At 55.3% G+C, this 20,567-nt stretch overlaps 1 protein-coding gene across 3 annotated transcripts in view; it reads right to left on the bottom strand.

Moving 5' to 3' along the window:
• Positions 1-4,563: 4,563 nt before the first annotated feature.
• The window catches only part of CTIF (cap binding complex dependent translation initiation factor), a 321,475-nt gene continuing 305,471 nt past the window's right edge, over positions 4,564-20,567 (bottom strand). For all 3 annotated transcript variants that reach the window (XM_069568499.1, XM_069568501.1, XM_069568500.1), the window contains exons 11-12: positions 8,978-9,031; positions 4,564-7,288 (exon numbers count right to left, since the gene is read on the bottom strand). In XM_069568499.1, coding sequence (XP_069424600.1) covers positions 7,073-7,288; positions 8,978-9,031 — 270 coding nt within the window. In that variant the 3' untranslated portion in view covers positions 4,564-7,072. The remainder of the gene's footprint in view (positions 7,289-8,977; positions 9,032-20,567) is intronic.

Genomic DNA, 20,567 nt, shown 5'->3' with positions numbered 1-20,567 from the left:
GCTGTTTGCCTCACACTCCAGGCTGGCTGGCTGGCGGCCAGTCTGGGCAGAAGCAGCTACCGCATCTGCTTCCAGAGTAGGCCAACTGCTTCCTCGGGAGGCGGCGGCGTGAGCAGCCTTCTGCCCACCCTCCCCTGCCCAGGGGAGGGTGAAGGGGAGACCAGGTGGGCAGGGGAAGGTGAGGTTTCTGGCTCAGATAAGATGTCCACACGGAGTCAGCCTATGCCTCAGGCACAGTTACCTATGGCACGAGAAATTTAGGGGCCTGGAAGGGGTTTTCAGCTTTTTAAAAAATTTGTTTTTGGCTGCCCTGGGTCTTCACTGCGGCTCAGGCTGTTCTCTACTTGCGGCAAGCGGGGGGCTGAGGTCTAGCTGCAGTGCCCGGGCTTCTCACTGTGGTGACTTCTCCTGTTGCAGAGCATGGGCTCTCAGGCGCCCAGCTTCCGGGAGCTGCAGCCGGTGTGTTCAGCAGTTGCGGCTGCCAGGCTCCAGAGCACCGGCTCAGTAGTTGGGGTGCACGGGCTTTACTGCACCTTCTCGGACCAGGGATCAAATCCGTGCCTCCTGCATTTGCCTGGAGGATTCTTTACCGTGGAGCCACGAGGGAAGCTGGTTTTCAGCTCTTTGAAATCAGAAATAAATGCATTTTTAGATTGAAAAAAAAAGTTTTAATAAGGAATATTATTATCTTCATTTTTGTGCCAAGATAGTCATAAAATACAATTTTTATATATTTTTTAAGGAGGATGGGCCTATGTAGGCACACGAGGGCCCAGGGCCTGTGAGAGTCATAACGTGGCCTGGAGTCCATGGTGTATACTCTGTCCACACTCAAGGACTGGCCTGGAGCCCTTTCCACCGTTGCTAATGTGCTGGGCAGCCTCGTCTCAGCTCTGACGACAGGTGCCAGTACTGCAAACTGAGGTGAGAATGCAGCAGCATAGCCCGCTGTTCCCACGGGCTAGTTCCGCCCTCCTGAGAGCACTCTCTGTGGCCCGCACATGCCGTGTTCGCTCCCGTCACTCAGAGGGTACAGCCCGTGTGTGCTCACCGGTAAGAGGGGCCCCCTAACACCAGAATCCTGAAAATGTTGGCATACGTGTGTTCTTTCTCAGCATGTAGTTGGAAAAATTTCCCAGGCAATTTGAATATTGATCTCAGGCCTGGATGTGCCCCTCTCTAGGAGGGTCTCCCTCACCTCCCACCCACCTTGAGGACCTCTGGCCTGGAGAGGATCCAGTTTGCAAGACGTTACAATGTATTCTTTCACAGAATAGCAGGGAACTTTGCAAGCTGGCTCCTCTTCCTCCCCACCCCTCTGCAATCATCTGATCTGAGGGTGTTTCATCATGCTCCTCCTTTCCTTGGATGAGGAGGAAAAGACCATGTAGCTTGCCCATGGCAGGCTCCCCATAGCGGGCTCCCCATGGCGGGCCCAAGCCAGCAGCTGGCTGCTCCTTCTGCCTGGTGGGTGGGACTGGTCGGCTCCCTGGACTGTGCTCACTGCAGTCAGAGCGGAGGCTAAGACACACTCGCTTTCTGGGCTGAGGTGGGGGCGTGGTGGCTAACTCTTCCACTGACTGGCCTTGGGCTCTGGGTTAGTCACATCACCTCTCTGAGCCTTGATTTTCTCATCCGTAAAATGGGAATCAAAAATGCTCACCTGCCTACACCCCTGAACCACCTGAGACAGTGTATGTAAGGCCCTGAAAAAACCATGGGGATGAGAGACAAGCTTTAATATTAAAGTATAGCCACTTCCTGTTTACCGTCTCAGTCCCTGCTTCTTCTGCTATCTTTGCCTTGGTCCTACAAGTCATGTGTGTGCACACACGAGTATTCTAGTTCATTCATCCGAAATAGTCTTCCCGTCCCTCCCTCCTACAAACCTTAGGAGAAAGGTAACCCACGCTCAGCAGGACAGATAACACATATAAGCAGAGGTAGTGGTGAGATACAGAATCGAAACATTTACTACTCAGAATATTTGATTCGTAGTTTTCAGTAAACTTCTGGAACCAGAATGAATTAACCCCGAAAAATCTCTTTTGATGAACAGCGTTTGGTAAGATTTCTCCTTCCCTACCTTTTCTTCTGGGCTTCCCAAGAACCACTAGTGGTAAAGAACCTGCCTGCCAATGCAGGAGATGTAAGTGATGCAGGTGTGATTCCTGGGGTGGGAAGATCCCTGGAGGAGGGCATGGCAACCCACTCCAGTATTCTTGCCTGGAGAATCCCATGTACGGAGGAGCCTGGTGGGTTACGGTCCATAGGGTGGCACAAAGTTGGACACAACTGAAGGAACTTAGCACTCACGCACACTTTCTTCTACCCTCCAACACCTTGCATTTTGACCTCACTTTCTACGCCAACCCTTTTGCATTTTTGTAAAACACTTCAGCCTCACAAATAACAATCATCTAATTAAAAAGTTATCTCCCTCTACCAACTGGTGTACTTCAGGCCAGAGCTGCCCTGCTTCATGTGGGTCAGAAATCTCCGCACACGCTCCACATGTTGCTGAGCTGGCCTGGGTGCCATCCTGGCCTGACCAGGGAATCACGAGGGGTGTGGGTGTTCTGGTCGCCACTCTAAGGAGCTGAAGGCCTGGCAAAGTCTAGCCAGAAAGAATCCCCGGGGGGACCTGTTACCAGGAGGCAGTGTCCCTGGTGTCTTGTCATAGACGGGATTGTGCAAAACCAAGAACATGTCACCACAGCAAAAGAAATCACTGGGCCCTTTGGGACCCTCGGATGAAAGACTGACTTGACCGTGGGGACGGGACGGCCACTTGCTGCTGACTTCTGGGAGCTGCTCTGCCCAAGTCTCAGTCTTCTTCAAGTGAGTCAGTGTCACTTGCCAAGTGTCAGTGACGTTTTCACAGGAGGGGTAGGTTTGGGGAATGAGGTGGTTAAACATGCAGCGACCCAAATCTTCAGTGGAAGTTTCGTGCAGGACTGGGTTGCTTCTCTTACCTTGGACAGACCACGGTTCCCGGCTTGGCGGAAGGGGGACGGCATCTGTCTCCCTCCCCCGTGTTCTCCTGGACCACCCCTTCCCAACCTTCTCTAGCCCCTGGGCCTCGCTCCCCACTGCAGCCCAACGCGGGGAATCTTCTCACCAGCTCATCACTTGGGTAGGGGCTCCTCCGAGGCCTCTGCCAGGACCCGCTGAGGCACAAAAGCTTTTGGGAGAGATTTCCTTTGCTGACCGCGCAAAGAACAACAGATTTGGGGCATTTCTGGTTTTTGGTGTGGTTTATTTTTAAACCCACTTGTAGTTTGGGTTGAGCTGGAAAGCAGGACATACCAAGGGAGGGAAGGTGGTCGTTGCACGAGCAGGGTTCTGCCGCAGCTTTGGCGGGAAGCCCCCGGCCCCCTGCTCTGGGGAGGTAGGACCCATTGCCAGGCTCCCAGCTGGCTCAGGCGAGGCAGGCAGCCCTTATGTGCCAGTGTCCCGAACAGAGGAGGAGAGTTGCCGTTTCTCTGATCTGTGTCCTCAAAGGCCCAGCCTGCAGTTTCCCAACAGAGCGCCGGCAGCTGAGGGACAGGACTTCGCGGGCAGGCTGGACAGTCTGTCGGGACGAGGAACACTGGCCGGCTTCTGATGCCAGATAAGAGCCTGGGGCTTGGCGTCTGTGCGGCCCCTCGGGGCTGCTCCTGCGGCGGCCTGGCTGTCTGGGCCCCCGCCCCTGCAGCTGCCCAGGGCGTGATCAGAGCGGTATGTTTCCCACACCCCCTCCCTCCCCAGCCATCAGAGAAAATAAAATAAAAAATAAAAATTAGAATAAATACCGACTCAGCCCACATTTACATTTACACGGATGGACAGGACGATCCCCAAACCTTAAAGGTGTACAGACGGGTTAAGGAAGGGTGAGTAGACGAAGAGCGGGTTTGGGGGTGCACACCTGCTGGGGAGGGTGCCGGGGGCTCCCGCCTCCCAAGGGAGGCTGCGGGTGGTGAGGGGGTGCCTTCTCGGGGCTGCGGTCCCAGAGCTCAGGCAGAGCCATGAGGCCCGTGGGAGCAGGCCTGTGGCGAGCAGGCGGGCTGCCTGAGAGGAAAACCGTGGCTGCCTCGTCTTGGCTGGCAGGAGAGACAGGACGCGCGTCGGGATGGCGGGACCTCCTCAGAGCTGTGGGAGCCACGGGCGAGGAGGGAAAACCGCACAAACCTTCGAAGAGGACTGAGTCCTCAGAGGACTAAGCAACACCCGGTTTCGCCCCCATCAAATACATTCAGAGGTCAACTCGGTCACGGCCTCCCTGTCAGCGAGGGGATCTGGCCTGGGGCGGGGGCGGAGGTCTGAGGGCTCCTGTCTGCCCCCGAGTTCCTAAGTAGTCTCCCGTGAGAAGCTGCCTCAGAGTTTAGGCTTTACTCTTATTTCCTTAAAAAAAATTTTTTTTCTTTGGGGGGGTGCGGGGGAACGTTTTCCTTCCACATCTGAAAAAGTGGCAGCAACCTGCATTTAGAAACACAGCTTCGACGGTTATGCGGATCAGCCAGGAAGCGCTCTCAAGCAGTGGAATCAACTAAGCGAACCATATATGTCTGGAGGCCACGGTGACACGACACGTAATTAAAAATATATTTATATATGTATACATATTTATAGCTTACTCCTTCCCACGCTGGTCCTAACAGTCAAGGCGGGGCTGGCCCTGAGGCAAGACCACCAAGGCAGGCCGTCGGGAGGAAGGGGCCCTTAGGAAGGCGGTGCCCGAGATGCTAACTTGCCCAGCTGTCCAGGGAACATCGCCCCCGAGCGCGTGGTGTCTGGGGCCCCTTCAGGAAGCCTGCTCTCTGAGCCCAAGGCTGGGGTGGGAGACCCCCTCTTCTGCTTCCTCTACTTTCAGCCTCACTTTTAGGCTTCAGCGTTCTTCCGGGGCCCTGCTTCCTTCTCAGTAGATGCACTCCTGTAGACACACACGCACATTCACACGCACACTCACACACACCTCACTTGAGGGAAGCAGGGCCTTCCTTCAGCCCAGGTGCGGGTCTCGGAGGGCAGCCAGGGAGCGGCTGCTTGCCGGGCTGGGGGCTGCTTGACCCCGTGGGGCCGCGATTTCCCTGGTGCCTCTCTGAGCATCCTGACGTTAGCCCAGCTCTTCCCTCAAGGCCTCCTGTGGGGCCTCTGGTGTCCCTGGGCCCAGGCTGAGCCAAAAGGTGCAGGAAAGGCCGTGAGAAGATGGAGGAGCTTGGCAGGAAGGGGAGGGGGGCAGAGAAGGCAGGGGTGGGACAGGGTGGACTCCTTGGCAGAGGCCACTGACCCCTTCCAAGTAAACTGTGCCCCTCCCCTTGTTCCCTAACAGGCTCTTCCTAGGGACTGGCAGGCAGGTGGCGGTTGGTGGGATGGATAAGCCAGGGGTACAGAGGAAGCCGCCCCCCACCCCCACCCTTCTGCTCTCCTAGACTCAACAAGGGGACATTTCCTCCAGCCTGATCAGACCAGTCAGCCAGGGGCGGGGGTTCAAGGTGACCCAGGCCTCAACCGAAGAGCAAGTGAGGACACTGCTGGGCTCTGAGGCCGCCTTCTGGGGCCTCACGGAAATGGGGGCTCCAGACCAGGAGTGGGGCTGTGCAGACACCAGAGATGACCCGAAGCCAGCCTCCCAGGGCCCGCCCCTCATCCTCCTCCCCAGCCGTCAAAGAAGGGGCTGCCCCCAGGACTTGGCCTCTCCAAGCGCCCCCAGCCTTTATGCCAGCCTGGAAAGTGGGTGGCTTGCTGGGATCCCCTGATAGTCCTGCTCATGACTTAGCAAACACACCCCTCCCACCAGCCCTGGGGCAGCAGTACCCAGAGATAGGCCCCCCAGGGGGCACAGACCACGGCTGAGGACTCAGCTCATTGAGTTAGTCCCAGGGAACCAGGTGTCCCCCTCTCCCTTGTATCTGCCCCCCAGGGAGAGCTTGAGACAAGACCTGTGTGTGTGGCACGGGGAAGCATCACTGGGCTTCTCGGTTTTAATTCGCCAGCCTCTTTCTGAGGCCGGTTCACTACCAGGCCCCAGGCCAGGACAGGTTTAATGCTCTCCCAGCGGCGACAGTATCGGCCCTTTGAGGAGGGAAGCTAGAAACGGAGAACAGAGAAGCCAGGGGCCGAGGAGCATGGGGTTCCAGCGGGGACCCCTGCAGGGGCAGAAGTTTCCAATTACCTTAATTGGCTACTGGCAAGCTGTCTGTGGCTAGGATCCTTCCAGAGGGGGGCCGGGTTTGATCTCCCACTAATCAGGGGGTTCTCGCTGGGCTGACTGTGTGATCACATTGCGGGACCCTTGGCACTGAGAGAGGAGACTTCAAAGCAGCTGACTTTTGAAAACAGTGAAACACAATAAAACAAAGGAGTGCAACTAGAATGGCAAACTCTGTCTCCCCTCGAGGCCCCGGGCCCCCTCTGGGCCTGCAGCTCGGGGGTGGGGGGCGCTGAGGGACGAGGCTGGAAGGCGGAGGGCAGAACGCGGAGGTTAGAGGAGATCGCCCCGTCCCCCAGCCCGCCGGCCGCGCGGACAAAGGCCGTCAATTAGGGGCGGCTGGTGGGGACTGTGCCTGCCTTTGTCCTCCCGGACATCTGCTACATGTCGCCTGCTGCCGGTTGGCGACTGTGGCTGACAGCGCGCGGGAACAATGCAAGCCCGTCTCCGACCCACTTTCTCCAGCCTTCTGAGGTCCTTTCTGACCCGAGCTGTACCCCAGCATGCGGGCTGCCACGGCCTCTGAGGAGATGAACCCCTGCACACGGCACAGCCCGGCGGGGGGCAGGGCTGGGAGGACGCCTTGCATGGGAGGGGGCGGGGAGGAGGAGGGCCGGGCCACCGTGGAGAAGACACATGCTGCCCTCACTGGTGCGAGCTGCCGCATGCTCGGGCTGGGGGGCTCGTCGGATGGGGGTTCGCTCCTCCTAGGGCTTCGGTCCCTTCCCCGTCTGGCTCCAGGCTGGCCGCCGGCTCTGCCTGCCTTCCTCCCCACGCCTCTCTCCTGCCAGGGCCACCCCTGTCTTCCCGCCTGTCCATCTGGCTCTGAGCACCAGGGCCCCAGCTGCCCTGCGGGCTGCCCGCCAGGCCCCCGAGCTGTCAGGCGGTCAGTTTCTGGATGGTTCTGTTGTAGTACTGCGTGATGGGGGGCGTCAGGGGGTTCCAGCTGTTGGCGTGCAGCTCGATGACCTCTAGCAGCAGGGACCGGGTCAGCATGGATTCCGAGGGGCACAGCATCTTGTCGCGGGCGCTGGCCAGGAGCTCGGCCATCATCTCGGGCAGCTGCTCCTCCAGCAGTCGGCCTGTGCTCTGCAGCTGCGGGCAGAGAAGTGGGGTTAGGACGCGCGCTGGACCCCGAAAGGGCTCCTGCTCTGTTCATCTCGGTTAGGGGTGCTTGCTAGGAGAGCAGGGACAGGAAATCGCTGGATTATCCCAGGAAGGTGCCCAGGCCTCTTCCTCCCAGGACGGAGGGACAGAAAGGGTGGAGAGTGGAGACAGCCAGTGTGAGAGCCCACCTTTAACACCCAATCTGCCGGAGGAATGAGAGAAGTCAGGATACTGCCTGCTGTCCGGGGCTGTGAAGAGTCCTTACCAGGAACATGATGCTTCTCCCTTCATCCACTTGCCTCCCTTCTTACAGGAAGCCTTCCCTGACCACCGCCCGCACCCTCAATGGCTATGTGACCTGCTTCCTTCGAGGGTGACCAGGTGGCCCCGCATTAACCTTCTCTAGCTGGGACGTCTCTCTGGAAACGAACTTGGTCGTTGTTACCAGCCGTGTGTCCATGTGGAACCCGAGAGCATGGATGAGGTCTCCTGTTCCTCTCCTCTCTAGCCCCGCCATCCCCACAACCAACCTCTGCCCACACTAATGACATGACAGGGAGGAAACAGGATCCGGGGCAGAAGGCCAGCCAGAGGGCCTGCCCCCCAGAGAGGCCTCGATGGTCTTGAAAAGCCCCCGGAGTTAGGAGGAGCCCGGATCTCCTGGATCAGACCGCCCTGCAGGCAGCCCCTGGAATCCCAAGTGTCTGTCGCTGCCCCACCCCGGCCTTAGCCCACCCACTTCTCAGGGCTCTGCCTTCTTCCCCAAACTTTCCCTGAGCATCCTGGAATAACCTGACCTCTCCCCTAACTCCTCAGAGATGCGAGCTCTGTACCCACATGTTTTCTCCACATTGCCTCATCCATTCATGCATGTGAGCAAGATCTCTATCCGCAGCCAGACCACGAGCTGCTTGGAGGCTGGAACCATGCTTTCCCCTCCTCTCTTATCTCCCCTGCCTGGAGCCCCATGCAGGGTACCCAGCTAGAGCCCTGGCACGTCCTGGGTGTGGGCCCTGGAAGCCCCTCCCCTCACCACACTTCCCTCTGAATGTCCCTGGGCTGTTTTCTTGTCTTTTTTTCCTTTTGGCCACACTGTATGGCTTGTGCAATCTTAGTCCCTCGACCAGGGGTCGAACCTGTGCCCTTAGCAGTAGAAGCTCAGAGTCCTGACCATTGCAACGGCAGGGAGGTCCCCTTGGGCTGTTTTCTGAGGGCACAGCTTTGTCCCTGTAACTGAGCCCTAGTCAAGTGACTGAAGCAAGAGCTCCGAGAGCAGTCGCCACACCTTGCAAACAGGGGTGGGACCTCCCATGGGGCAGCTTGGAAGTGGGGAATGCGACCTGGGGTTCAACTTCAGTACCTCCCCTCAAACCCCCCTGCCACCAAAGCCAGGGGAGATACCCGGGGGCAGGGCATCACTTGGGATCTTCTAAGTCATCTGTGAGGTGCACCGGGCTGAGGAGGAGGTGGTCTTGAGGGCAGAGGGAATGTGAATGAGGCTACCACCCCATCCTTCCCGCTGCAGTGGACAGAACCCTGGGTCCACTCAGGAAGCCATCTCCCACTACCAGCCCCGGGCTTATGGATCCCTCCAATGGTCCTTGGGCCCCCCAAACTGTTAAGCTGAGAGGGATGCGCAGGGTCTGAGGTGGGAGAGGTCTAAGCCACCCCGCTTACCTCCATTGAGCAGCACAGGACGGCATCTTCCTTCACATCCTGAGATTGCAAGAGCTGGAAGAGAGGGGCAGAGAACAAGCGCTGAGGGGCGCTGAGCTGCTCTCAGCCCCCTGCAGCCTGGAACAAACATCTCCTGGGGCTGCTGGGCTCAAGAGACAGCCCACGAAGGCCGAAGGGCAGCAGGAGCACTGCTCCAGGAAGCAGTGATTTCTCTGATGGGACCAGAGCAGCTGGAGGACCGCCGTGGTCATGGAGCATGGGTACGTCGGCCAGGACAGAAGGCCTGCCTATAGGCCCTGGCCCAGCAAAGCTGCAGATGGGTTTGAAAGTGGTAGCAGGCATGCTGGGGTCACTGGCTGTGAACAGCTGGTCAGCAAAAATGAAATTCGTGTGCAAAGATTTCCTAATCAGTGCGAGGGGCTCAGCTCTGGGCTCAAGGTGCCTGGACCCTGGCTACGGGAGGACTTCCAGAAATCACAGCGCTTTTCCCCACGGGCCCAGCACTGTGAGTCTGCAAAACCATGCACACCGGTCCAGACTGGAACTGCTGGAATTGCTTCCTGACCAAGGCCACGGCCAGGCTGCTCAGCGCTGGGACCGGTCACCCTTGATCCAGGCTCCCCTCTACCTGCCGCGCTGCATTCTCTCCATCTCTCTCTCTCTCTATTTAAATTGAGCTAAAACTCAGTCACAGCAAGTCCACAATTTCAAAGCATACAATTCAGTGGCTTTTAGTAGATTCACAAGGTTGCCCAACCATCGCCACTGACTCTAGAACTTTTTCATGGTCCCCAAAAGAAACCCGAAGCCATTAGCTGTCAGCCCTCCCCCCACCCCCATCCCCCGACAACACCTAATGTCCTTCATCTCTACACATTTACCTCTTCTGGATATTGTATGCAGCGGAATCATATAATATGTGTTATTCTGTGATTCATTTCTTCCACTAACAATGCTTTCAGAGTATGATGTAGCATGGGTCAGTTCTTCGTTCCTTTTTGTGATTGGAAGATACGACACTGTAGGCTGTATATGATATTACACCACATTTTGTTTGTCCATTCATCAGATGACTTGACATTTAGGCTGTTTCCACTTTTTGGTTCTCGTGAACAACGCAGCTATGAACACTTGTGGATGAGCGTTTGTGTGGACATGTGCTTTCATCTCTCCTGGGTCCATCCATGGGAGTGGAACTGCTGGGTCATATGGTAATTCCACATTCAGCTTTCTGAGGACCTGACAAACTGTTGACAGTGGACGTGCTGTTTTACACGCCCTCCAGCAGGGTCCAGAGTTCTGATTTTTCCATATCCTCACCAATATTTGCTGTTTTCTGCCCCTTTCCCCATTTTTCCTTGAACCCCCCAGTAAAAATTCTCTCCAGGCACAGCTTTACAGAAACTTTGTCATCCTCTTCTCCCCGAGCCCCACAGACCGCTTCTTCTGAAGGTCCCTCTGATGGTAATGCTTTCCTCCTCAGCACCTAAGTATATCTCGCCCCTAAGTATATCTCTACCCCAACCCCACCACACTCACCAGCCCATCCACCAGACCATGTTAGTGATTTTTCTACCTGCTGGAACCCTCCATCGCTACACTTCCCATCCTTCAAGTCCCGGGTCACGTTCCGACTTTCCCTGGAGACTGTGGATTGCTCCAGCATGGTGCCCACTCCTGCTTTTCACTCCCGAGCCCCCCGGCTTCCCACACCGCTCCGCCTCCCACACAAGGAGCAAGCCATTTCCAGGGTGAACTGCGGCTTCCTGAGGGCAGGGCAGTGTGACGTTCATCTTGGCTGCCCTGTAACACCCAGCACAGCTCCTGGCAACAGCAGGGCTTCGCTAAATGTGGGTCGATGTGATTTATGCATTGTCTTTGTTTTAAAGGAAGGGGAGGAGAGTAAGGAGAGGGCACAAGAGGAAGGCACTTAGGGTCCGCTTCCTCGCCCACCGACCGAGAAATGGAGTCAAGCTTTCTGGTCTGGGGCACGACGTGGTCAAGGAGGGTGAAATGACACACCACCCTGGGACTGTTCCTACTACAGGCTTGGAATCCAAACTCCGCACACCCACCTTCCCTTCTCGCTTCTCCCATCATATCACAGCCATCCAACCCCGGCAGAGGACACAAGCATTCACATCAGGGAGCTAACGATGCGTTTACTAAATGTCAAAAGAGTCCCGGGGATGGCTCAGTGTGGGCTGCAGTGACCAGAGTCATTCTCAGGGACCAAAGAATGGGTCCCACAGTAGACACGCCGAAAAGAAAATCATCTGGGGATGAAGGAGCAGAGGTGGGTTTCAAGCTGCTCAAAAGATGAGCTGGTGGAGAGCAAGGGACAGTCTGGAAAGGTAACAATGTGGGCCCCGCAGTGACAGGTGCGGGTGGCCACTGGTGAGCTTGCCTGCTGGCGTTCTGCTGACTCTGGGCTTTTGTGCTCTTGCACCCAGGAATTCTCAGCCACCACCAATCTGCAGACCTTCCTCACTTTACTCGGGGCTCAGCCCCGCCACGGCCTCATCTGCCAGGGATTCCCTGATCAGCTTGCGTGTAAGTGACCCTGCCGCTCACCCCCTGGCTTACTTTGCTCCCTAGCACCTCTCACCCCTGACAGATGACCTACTCCTTTGCCTGCCATCTCCCCCAGGAGAAGGCAGCCTCAGGAGGGCAGGGCCTATTTGGTCCATTCCCCAGCGTGGACACACAGCAAGCACTGGAAGCATTTGTTAACACATGTACCTTGAGTGGCAGGGGGAAAACCCACCTGGCCAGGAGGGTCTGCAAGTGTGGAGGGACTAACTTGAGACGTGGCCCCCGGGCAGCTGACCCTGGTGCACGCGCTTGAAACGGCAGCACTGAGTGGGATGTGGACACCCCCACCCCACAGACTTCTCCTGCCAGAGGGGACACGGCACAAAGTTATAATCCATATGTCTGCAAACATATAGTGTTTGTGGAGACAGAAGTTGGTATCCTCTAGATGGCAATTTGGGGATAACTAGCTCAGTCGGTAAAGAATCTGCTTGCAGTGCAGGAGACCCAGGTTCGATCCCTGGGTTGGGAAGATCCCCTGGAGAAGGAAATGGCCACCCACTCCAGTATACTTGCCTGGAAAATCTCATGGACAGAGGAGCCTGGTGGGCTGTAGTCCATGGGGTTGCAAAGAGTGGGGTACGACTGAGCGACTAACACTTACTTATACTTATCAACATGACAAGTGTTCGAACCCTCTGACCGGTGATACTACTTCCAGGAATTTATCCTACACATTCCCCACCCACATACGCTCCATGAGCTGGATGGAAGGTTTTTTTTGTTTCACTTTGGCGAATAGCTTGAATGGCCACCAACAAGGGGACTGGTTCAATGATGATATGTGTGGGGCTTTCCTGGTGGCTCAGTGGTGAAGAATCTGCCTGCCAATGCAGGAGATGCAGATTCTATCCCTGGCCCGGGAAGATCCCACATGCTGTGGAGCAACTAAGCCCGCGCGCTGCAGCTTCTGAGCCCGCGTGCTGCAGCTACTGAAGCCTGCGCCCCCTAGAGCCTGTGTTCCACCACAAGAGAAGCCACCACAATGAGAAGCCCCTGCACTGCAACGAAGGATAGCCCCTGCTCCCCGCAACTAGGGAAAAGCCCGCGGGGCAACCAAGATCCAGCAGAGCTAAAACTGAATTAAAAAAAAAAATGATGCGTTTGCACAGAGGAATATTCTGCAGCACACAGCTGTCTCCCACTACACCCCCTCCCCAACACCCCCTCCCTCCCCCCCCGCCCCACACACTGGTGTCTGCTTCTGGAGTCTTCTTGCTTCCCAGGGCTGCAGACCCCTACAGGGAGCCAAGGGACACTTGCAGTGAGAGTGTCTGGGGGGATACTGAGGGTCACACTAGGAAGGGCCTCTCTCATCTAGAAAACCCAGGAGCCCAGAATGAAGACCAGGAAGCAGGTACAGAGGTGGCTCACCTTGTGGCAGGTGCATCCAAGTCCAGCATCCAACCCAGCCTGCTCTTGGGGAGTGGGCGGGGCTGGTTCCAGGACTCAGAGGGTCCTGACTGTCTAGGACCGCATGGGGGTGGAGGTGGGGGGAAGGTGGGCCTAGCCCCATTTACTCTGTACGGAACATGAGAACAAATATTAAGAGAACTCTCTGAGGTTTGCTGGGACTTTGTCCTGATAGTAGCTTTGTTCCCACATAGGTTTCCCATAGTGCTTAGCAGGAAGAAAACCCTTAAGATAAAAATGGCTGGTAGAAATCACCATAAAGGGGGAAAGCGGGGTGTCTGGGGGGATGGGAACTCCCAGAGACACAGTGGGTGCTGGCAGCTGGTTGGGGATGAGGGGAGCTGGCAGAACTGGGAGCCTGTGGGAAGGAAGAAAGGGTCCTGCTTTGGATGCACCTAGCATGTTGGCGAAGGAAACCGCAACCCATTCCAGTATTCTTGCCCGAAAAATTCCATGGACAGAGGAGCCTGGCAGGCAATGGTCCACGCGGTTGCAAAGAGTTGGACATGACTGAGTGCAGCATAGCATGTTGGCTGACACCTAGGAGGTGCTCAGGCGTGCCTGTCATGGGGAATTGAGATGAACCTGGGCTCACCTTCTGTCCTGAGATCAGTTTCTTAGGGGTTCTGGGGCTTTGGGACATGGGAGGTTAACAAGGGAAATACTTAAGAGTTGGGGCCAGATGAGTACTGAGTGCTCTGAAATGGGGTTGTTTCTCCCTCTAAGTGGTCCTCCAACTTCTGGCTGCGTGGACAGCCTCGTGGAGCCTTCACGATCCTGCCAGTTGAGCACTTAGCCTGGACGAGCAAGCATCTCCTCTTCCCTTCTACGGTCCGAGGCCTGGCCGCCTTCCACCTGCTCCCGCGTGCAGGTTCAGAGCTGCAGAGTGGGCCCAGGGCTTTCTGTTCTTCCTTTCTGCCCCTCATTGCTGTGACTAGACTACATCCTTTCCTCTGTACACCCAGGCTCCCTCCCTGGGGAGCCCGGGGCTCCCGGCTGCCAGGGTTGGGGACAGACTCAGGGTAGGGGCGCTTGGGCAGGGCTGTGGGCGAGCTCTCATCCCAGAGCCTCTCCTCCAACCTTATCTTTCACTGGTGGTTTGGGAAAGTCTGTGTTCAGCCAAGAATCACATCGAGTGATAGGCCCTCTCGCAAATGGCCTGCTGGGTTTTCTCAAGGAAGTGGGGTAGGCCCCGAGGGCTTTCACTTTTCCTCTGCAGTTGCTGAGATGCAGGGTTCAGGACCGGAATGGGTGCTGCAGACCACGTCCTGCTTTCCCCCAGACGCTATTTCGGCCTCTTCACTCGAGCTTTTAGAGGGGGACCCTCAGAGCCGTTGAGCCGAAGAGCTGAAGAGAGGACATCCCCCCAGCATCCCTCTGAGGCTCCAGTGCCTCTGCGTGATCAATGGCTTCTCAGGAATCCGTCTTTCTTTCTTTTTTTAATATAATTTTGTTTCTCTATGTCTGTGATGGGCCTTGTTTGCTGCTCAGGCTTTTCTCTAGTTGCGGCGGGCAGAGGGCTCTCCCCATTTGTGGTGCACAGGCTTCTCACTGCAGCGGCTTCTCTCGCTGTGGAGCAGACTCTAGGGCGCACAGACTCTAGGGTGCACAGACTTCAGGAGCGGCTCCAGAGCACAGGCTCAGTAGTCGTGGTGCCTGGGTGAGCTGCTCCTCGGCACGTGGGATCTTCCCCGATCAGGGATCGAACCCGTGTCTCCTGCACTGACAGGTGGATTCTGTACGCCTAAGCCACCTGGGAAGCCCCACAGGACAGCTGGCTTTTAGATGAATGAATCGCTGCTGTACACTGAGGGGGCCAGCTCCGTGGTCGATGAGTGTTCTATTCGGGATCTTCGGGAGACGACGCTTTATTTAACTCCCAAGACGAGTCTCAAAAAGTAGTGGCAACTCAAAGAGATCCTAGTCCACCCGAGTTCACAACAGCATTTTTCACAATAGGCAAGAAGTGGGAGCAACCCAAGAGTCCACTGACACATGAATGGATAAACAAAATGTGGTCCATACATATAATGGAGTGTTATTCGGCCTTAAAAAGGAAGGAAATCCTATCACACGCTGCGATATGGACGAGCCTTGAAGACATTACACTGAGTGAAATAAGCCAGTCATGGACTAATATTGTACAATAGTAATAACCAAGTCGCTCAGTTGTGTCCGACTCTTTGCAACCCCATGGACTATACACAGTCCATGGAGTTCTCCAGGCCAGAATCCTGGAGTGGGTAGCCTTTCCCTTCTTCAGGGGATCTTCCCAACCCAGGGGTGGAACCCAGGTCTTTACCAGCTAAGCCACCAGGGAAGCCCAAATATTGTAGGGCTCTCTTCTATGAGGGCCCGGGAACACATTCATAGAGACGGAAAGTTAAACGGTGGTGGCCAGGGACTGGGGGAGGGTAAGAGGGAGTTAGCATCTCACGTACAGAGTTTCCGTTTTGCAAGATGAAAACGTTCTGGAGATGGTGGTAGTGTCCCAACATCGTAAATGCACTTAATGCCACTGAGCTATACACTTAAAAACGGCCGAAATGGTCAGTCTTATGCTCTTCTTGTTGTTGATTCGCTAAGTCACATCCGACCCTTTTGCGTCCCCAGGGACTGTAGCCCACCAGCCTCCTGTGTCCATGGGATTCTCCCGGCAAGAATACTGGAGTGGGATTGCCATTTCCTTTTCCAGGGAATCTTTCTGACGCAGGGATTGAACCTGCATCACCTACATTGGCAGGGGGAAGTCTTTACCACTGAGCCACCGGGGAAACCCATGTTCTTTTTAAACTACAATTTAAAAACGGCTTGAAAACAGAGGGCAGTGAGTAGGTACTCTTTGCTGGGTAGGCCATTCTCTGCCTGGACAAGACTGTCCCTTTGCCTTGCTATTGTTCACTGGAAGAAAATATGTATGGATTGGAGGGGGCTGAAGGCCCGGGGTCGGGGAGTCGGGGGGCAGCGCCCACTCATCAATGTCTCTGGCAGAGAAAGGGGTGTGGGCCAGCCAGGGCAGGCAAACCACCCGCACCCACCAACCGCGAAACGTGTTTCTTGGAAGAGAATGCAAAGCAATTGTGCGAGCCCACACAGTGTTTGTTCGGAAGCTAATGCATTCCTGTCCTATTGTCTCCGCCTGAGACTTGTTGTGGGCACACCCATCATATCCTCCCTCGGGGAGAGGCCAAGGTGCTCGGAGTCAGGCTGTGGGAGGCCCGACAGCAAAGGGAGAAAGGCAGCCTGGTGAGAGACCCGCAAAGTCCCGCGGGAAGGTTCCCAGGGCAGGGCCACACTGCCCAAGGCGTGCCCAGGATGCAGCCAGGCCTGGGGTGCTACCCCGTGGGGAAGGAAAGAGGGTGTGGATGGAGGGAGCCTGGGGCTGTCTTCCCGTGCAGGAGGAGAGCAAGCACCGGTGATCAGAACTTCCAGCCCACCCTGAACACGTCAGCTCACCCACAGCACAGTCCCAGCCTTAACAGAACAGACCCAAGGAGCTGAGTGCAGCCACACTAAAAGCTCAGCCAGACCCCGCCTGCAGGAGCCCCGTCTTGGCTCAAGGGTGGGCTGGGAGCAGCAACAGAGTGGCAAAAGAGAGGGGACTTCAGAGCACATGTGATCGGCTGGTTTGCTGGGGAACAAACCCAGAGCTCCGACTGGTTGGCTAGGCCTACAGAAGGATGGTGGCAGGATCCCCAGCAAGGCTGGAAGTCTTGGGAAGAGGAGAGAGAAAAAGAAGAGGCCTGAGTGGGAGGTACAGGTCTCCAGTGGCTGAGAAAGCCACATTGATAGAGATGCACCTTGACAGTGGAGAGATGGGGGGAGGGACAAGAATGAGGCTGAGCTGGAGGAGACGGACGGCCCCGACGAGTGGCACGCGGTCTAGAATGGTGGCCACGGTGAGCAGCTGCCCAGGGCCACCTGCATCTCAGGAGCACCCTCAGGTTGCATTAGGGCGTCTCTACGTTGTGCCTCTGGCGGACCTGCACTTGCATCTACAGCTGAGTCTAGAGGACAGCTCCTGATAGTGACCTTGAATCGTCAAGAAGAGCATCAATTATGTCTGGGTCTCCTGGGGCAGGGAGGGAAGTAGATAATCTGGCCATAAAAAGCTGTCATCAAAAAACGTGCAGCAGATTTGGAGTCAGAAGACCTGCTATTCACGGGCATGTCACTTAGTCATTCTGCGCTTCGGTTTCCTCACTTGAGAATGGGGCTAATACTTGCCTAGAATTGTTTTGAGAGTCAGTTGAGATAAAGTACGTGAAAGAGTTCTGAAAAGGGCAAAGCGTGATTCAAATGCAAGGTGTTATTATTGCTATTAAGTGTTTATCTTCATAAACAGGTATCTTTCCTGAAGATCTTGACCCACTTTGTAATGTACCATCCCATTCGTCCCCGTGACATTCTTGCGGAAACACAGAAAGGCCACAGGCATCATTATCTCTGCTTAGTCGACAGAGACACTGAGGCTCAGTAGTTCTGTGGCTCACACAACCCAGACAGACAGATAGCAAATCTGAGAACTGGAAGGTGCTTAGAAGCCCTGGGTCAGCATCCTCTTTCTTGGGGAATTACTTTAATTTCTCCCACAGTAGCTGATTCTTACTTTGCTGGTTGGAGCTCATTCTTAGTTTTGTTGACTGGTGATAATCCATCTGCATCTGCACAAAACTGACTTGATTTTACCTATACTTTGCCGGCACTGGCCACTATAGGTCCATTCATCCGTCCCCCTGCCAAGGCATCCAATCAGTCGTCCATTCTTTTATCCACTCACACATCACGTCTCCAACCTTTCAACCACTCACTCATCCTTTCATCCATCTACCCATCTACCTTCTCGCCCACCATCCAGCCAGCCAGCCATCCTTTGACAAGGTTTATGGAACACTTACAATGTACTAAACACTATGTCAGTATCTGGGTAACAAAAATAAGACTTGTAACTTAGAGTCTAATGAGGGGAAGCAGAGAGCTCATGCTAGGTATATGGGATTGGAACACAGGATAGAATGGTGGTGGTGAAGAGCAGGCCGTGGCGTAAGCAGCAGCACATGGCATCACAGCACATGCATAAAAGGGGAAAAAAAGTGACCTAATGGAGTGCAGTGGTGAACAACAAGTGTTTCAAGAGACTAAAATATGTGATAACGGGGGGTGGGGTGGGGTGTGGGGGTGGGGTTGGGGGAGACAGCATAAGATGATAAAGGTGGCCTGGGCCACATCCTAAAGGGCTCAAGATGCCATGCTACTACTGGGTTTGGATTTTATCCTAAGGGACTGCAGAGCCACTGAAAAGACTTTCAACTGGTAGGTAGGACCACACTCTTTGCAGTGTGGAGAGTAGACAGGAGCTGGGGCGATGGGAGAACCGGAGGCAACGAGGCCAGTGAGAAACATGGATGCTTGAGCGAAGGCAGGAGCAGTGCAAGGAGCCAGGTTTAGGGGGCAGAAGTTAGGGTGAGGAAAAGGACAACGCGGAAGACGGAGAAGGGGCATAGCAACCGAGGCGACTGCAGTGCCACCGGTGATACTAGGAAGACAGCAAGAGCTGATTTCGGAAAACGGGAATGAGCTCAGTGTGAGAAATATTGAGTCCACGGTCCTTGGGGGTTATCAGGGAAGATGAGTATCAGGAGACTGGCCACCCGTGGTTGTCGGGCCACGGGTGTGAGTCAAGGTCTCAGCAGTGACCTGACCTGGGGAATGCCGTGGAATAGGAAGAGATGAGGGGAAGAGCTCCAAACCAGGAGACAGCAACATCGAAAGGGTGGCAGAGGAGGAAGAACCCCCAAGGAGGAAGAGGGTGGTCAGAGCGCTGGGCAGAGCAGGAAAAGAGTGACGTAATGGAAGCTGCGGGAGGGCTGAGAAGTCAAGGTCACTTCTCAACCGTGTCAAAGGCTCAGAGAGGTCAAGTGAGATGAACAATGACCAGGGAGGGCCTCCTGGATTTGGTGATTAGGAGAGCACGGGTGACCTCTGCCATGACGACTTCATGCGGGGAAGGAAGCCTGGGTAACGTGGGGCTGGAGAGGCAAAGCGAGGTCAAGAAGTGGAGACAGAAAGAGCGAACTGTTTCTTTTTTCTTTGGGGGTTTCTGTTCTCAGAGTCAAGGGCGATGGGCCGTACAGCAGGAGAGACCTGGATGGAGGCAGACGTGAGCAGGTACCACGTAGGAAAGAGGAGAGTCGAGCACATAGGTGAGCCTTAAATAAGAGAAAGGCTATTTTTCCTCTGAAATGGACAAGAGGTGCTAGTGTGGCTGCGGATCCAGGTACGTGTGTAAATGCTCACACTGCCCGGCCTGTTCAGGCAACTAGGAAACGAGTGTTGGTTTACCTTCAATACTTATTATGGTCCTTCTGTAACGGCCTGCATTTCAGACATCCCCAGGATAGCGGGATTTGCCCCAATTGTCCCTTTCCACTAGCCCAGTAAGAAGCCTGGTGTGGCAGCTCTGGGTCAGATGTCAAGGAAATTCATGGTTCTGAACTGGACTTCGGTCCAAGCTTATGCCCTGTGGTCTGGCTGTCAGCCCTCCTAACTTAAGACGGGCAGGCACCCTAACTGCGGACGAGGCGCCCTGGAGGGAATAATTAACCTCCTTCCTGCAGAGCTTGCAAACAGCTCGTACAAAGTGGCCACAGTAAATGTCACATGGGGGAATGCTCCATCCCGCAGCTGGCCCAGGGGATGGAAACATAATCTGGGGCTCAGAGCAGACACAGAATCCTTCTGCAGACGCCAGAGCCAGAGGATGGGGCCATGGCTCCCGAGTCTCCTCTTGGGGGCCAAGCCCTGGCCGGTGGCCCAGACAGGAGGCGAGTTCTGTTCACGGAGTTCCTGCAGATGCGAGTTCCCAGGACCCCGCGTCAGGGCTTGAAACAACAAGGACGTTGGCCACCACTGCTATCAACACCTCCCAGCTTCTCCTTTAACGTCCTTGCCTTCCCTTCTAGAAGCCTTGTCTGTCCTCTTCTGTATTCACCGCCCTGATGTCCACAGATGTCTCCTGAAGGGTGAGCACAAAACACCAGAGGCAGCCCCGAGGTTTTCCCTTTCAAGAGGGGGTCTCTGGGGGCTGAATCACATCTATAGGGCCTTAATCTGACTTACATTTTTGGAGCGCTTACTTCAGATGCCAAGCTCCATGCTTGTGCATGTTTTAAAATCCATTTTTATCCTCATACCAGTTTATCTGAGTTAAATATTGTAATTGTGCTTCATCGCTTCAGTCATGTTCGACTCTTTGCGAGCCCATGGACCGCCCGCCAGGCTCCTCTGTCCATGGGATTCTCCAGGCAAAAATACTGGAGTGGGGTTGCCATGCCCTTCTCCAGGGGATCTTCCTGATCCAGGGATCAAACCCATGTCTCCGGCATTGCAGGAGGATTCTTTACTGCTGAGCCACTGGGGAAACCCAAATAACATTGTAATTAACCTCACTTTATACCTGCAGGAACTGAGGCATGGAGAGTGAAATGAAGTCCTGGTGAGCATGAGTAATGGAAACTGGCTTTGGAATCCAGGTAGAGTCTGCCTCCAAAGTCAAGGACATAACAGCCGCCCCACGAGTAGG

Source organism: Ovis canadensis, chromosome 23 (assembly GCF_042477335.2).
Source record: "Ovis canadensis isolate MfBH-ARS-UI-01 breed Bighorn chromosome 23, ARS-UI_OviCan_v2, whole genome shotgun sequence".
NCBI lineage: Eukaryota > Metazoa > Chordata > Mammalia > Artiodactyla > Bovidae > Ovis > Ovis canadensis.
This window is presented reverse-complemented; position numbering and strand designations above follow the sequence as displayed.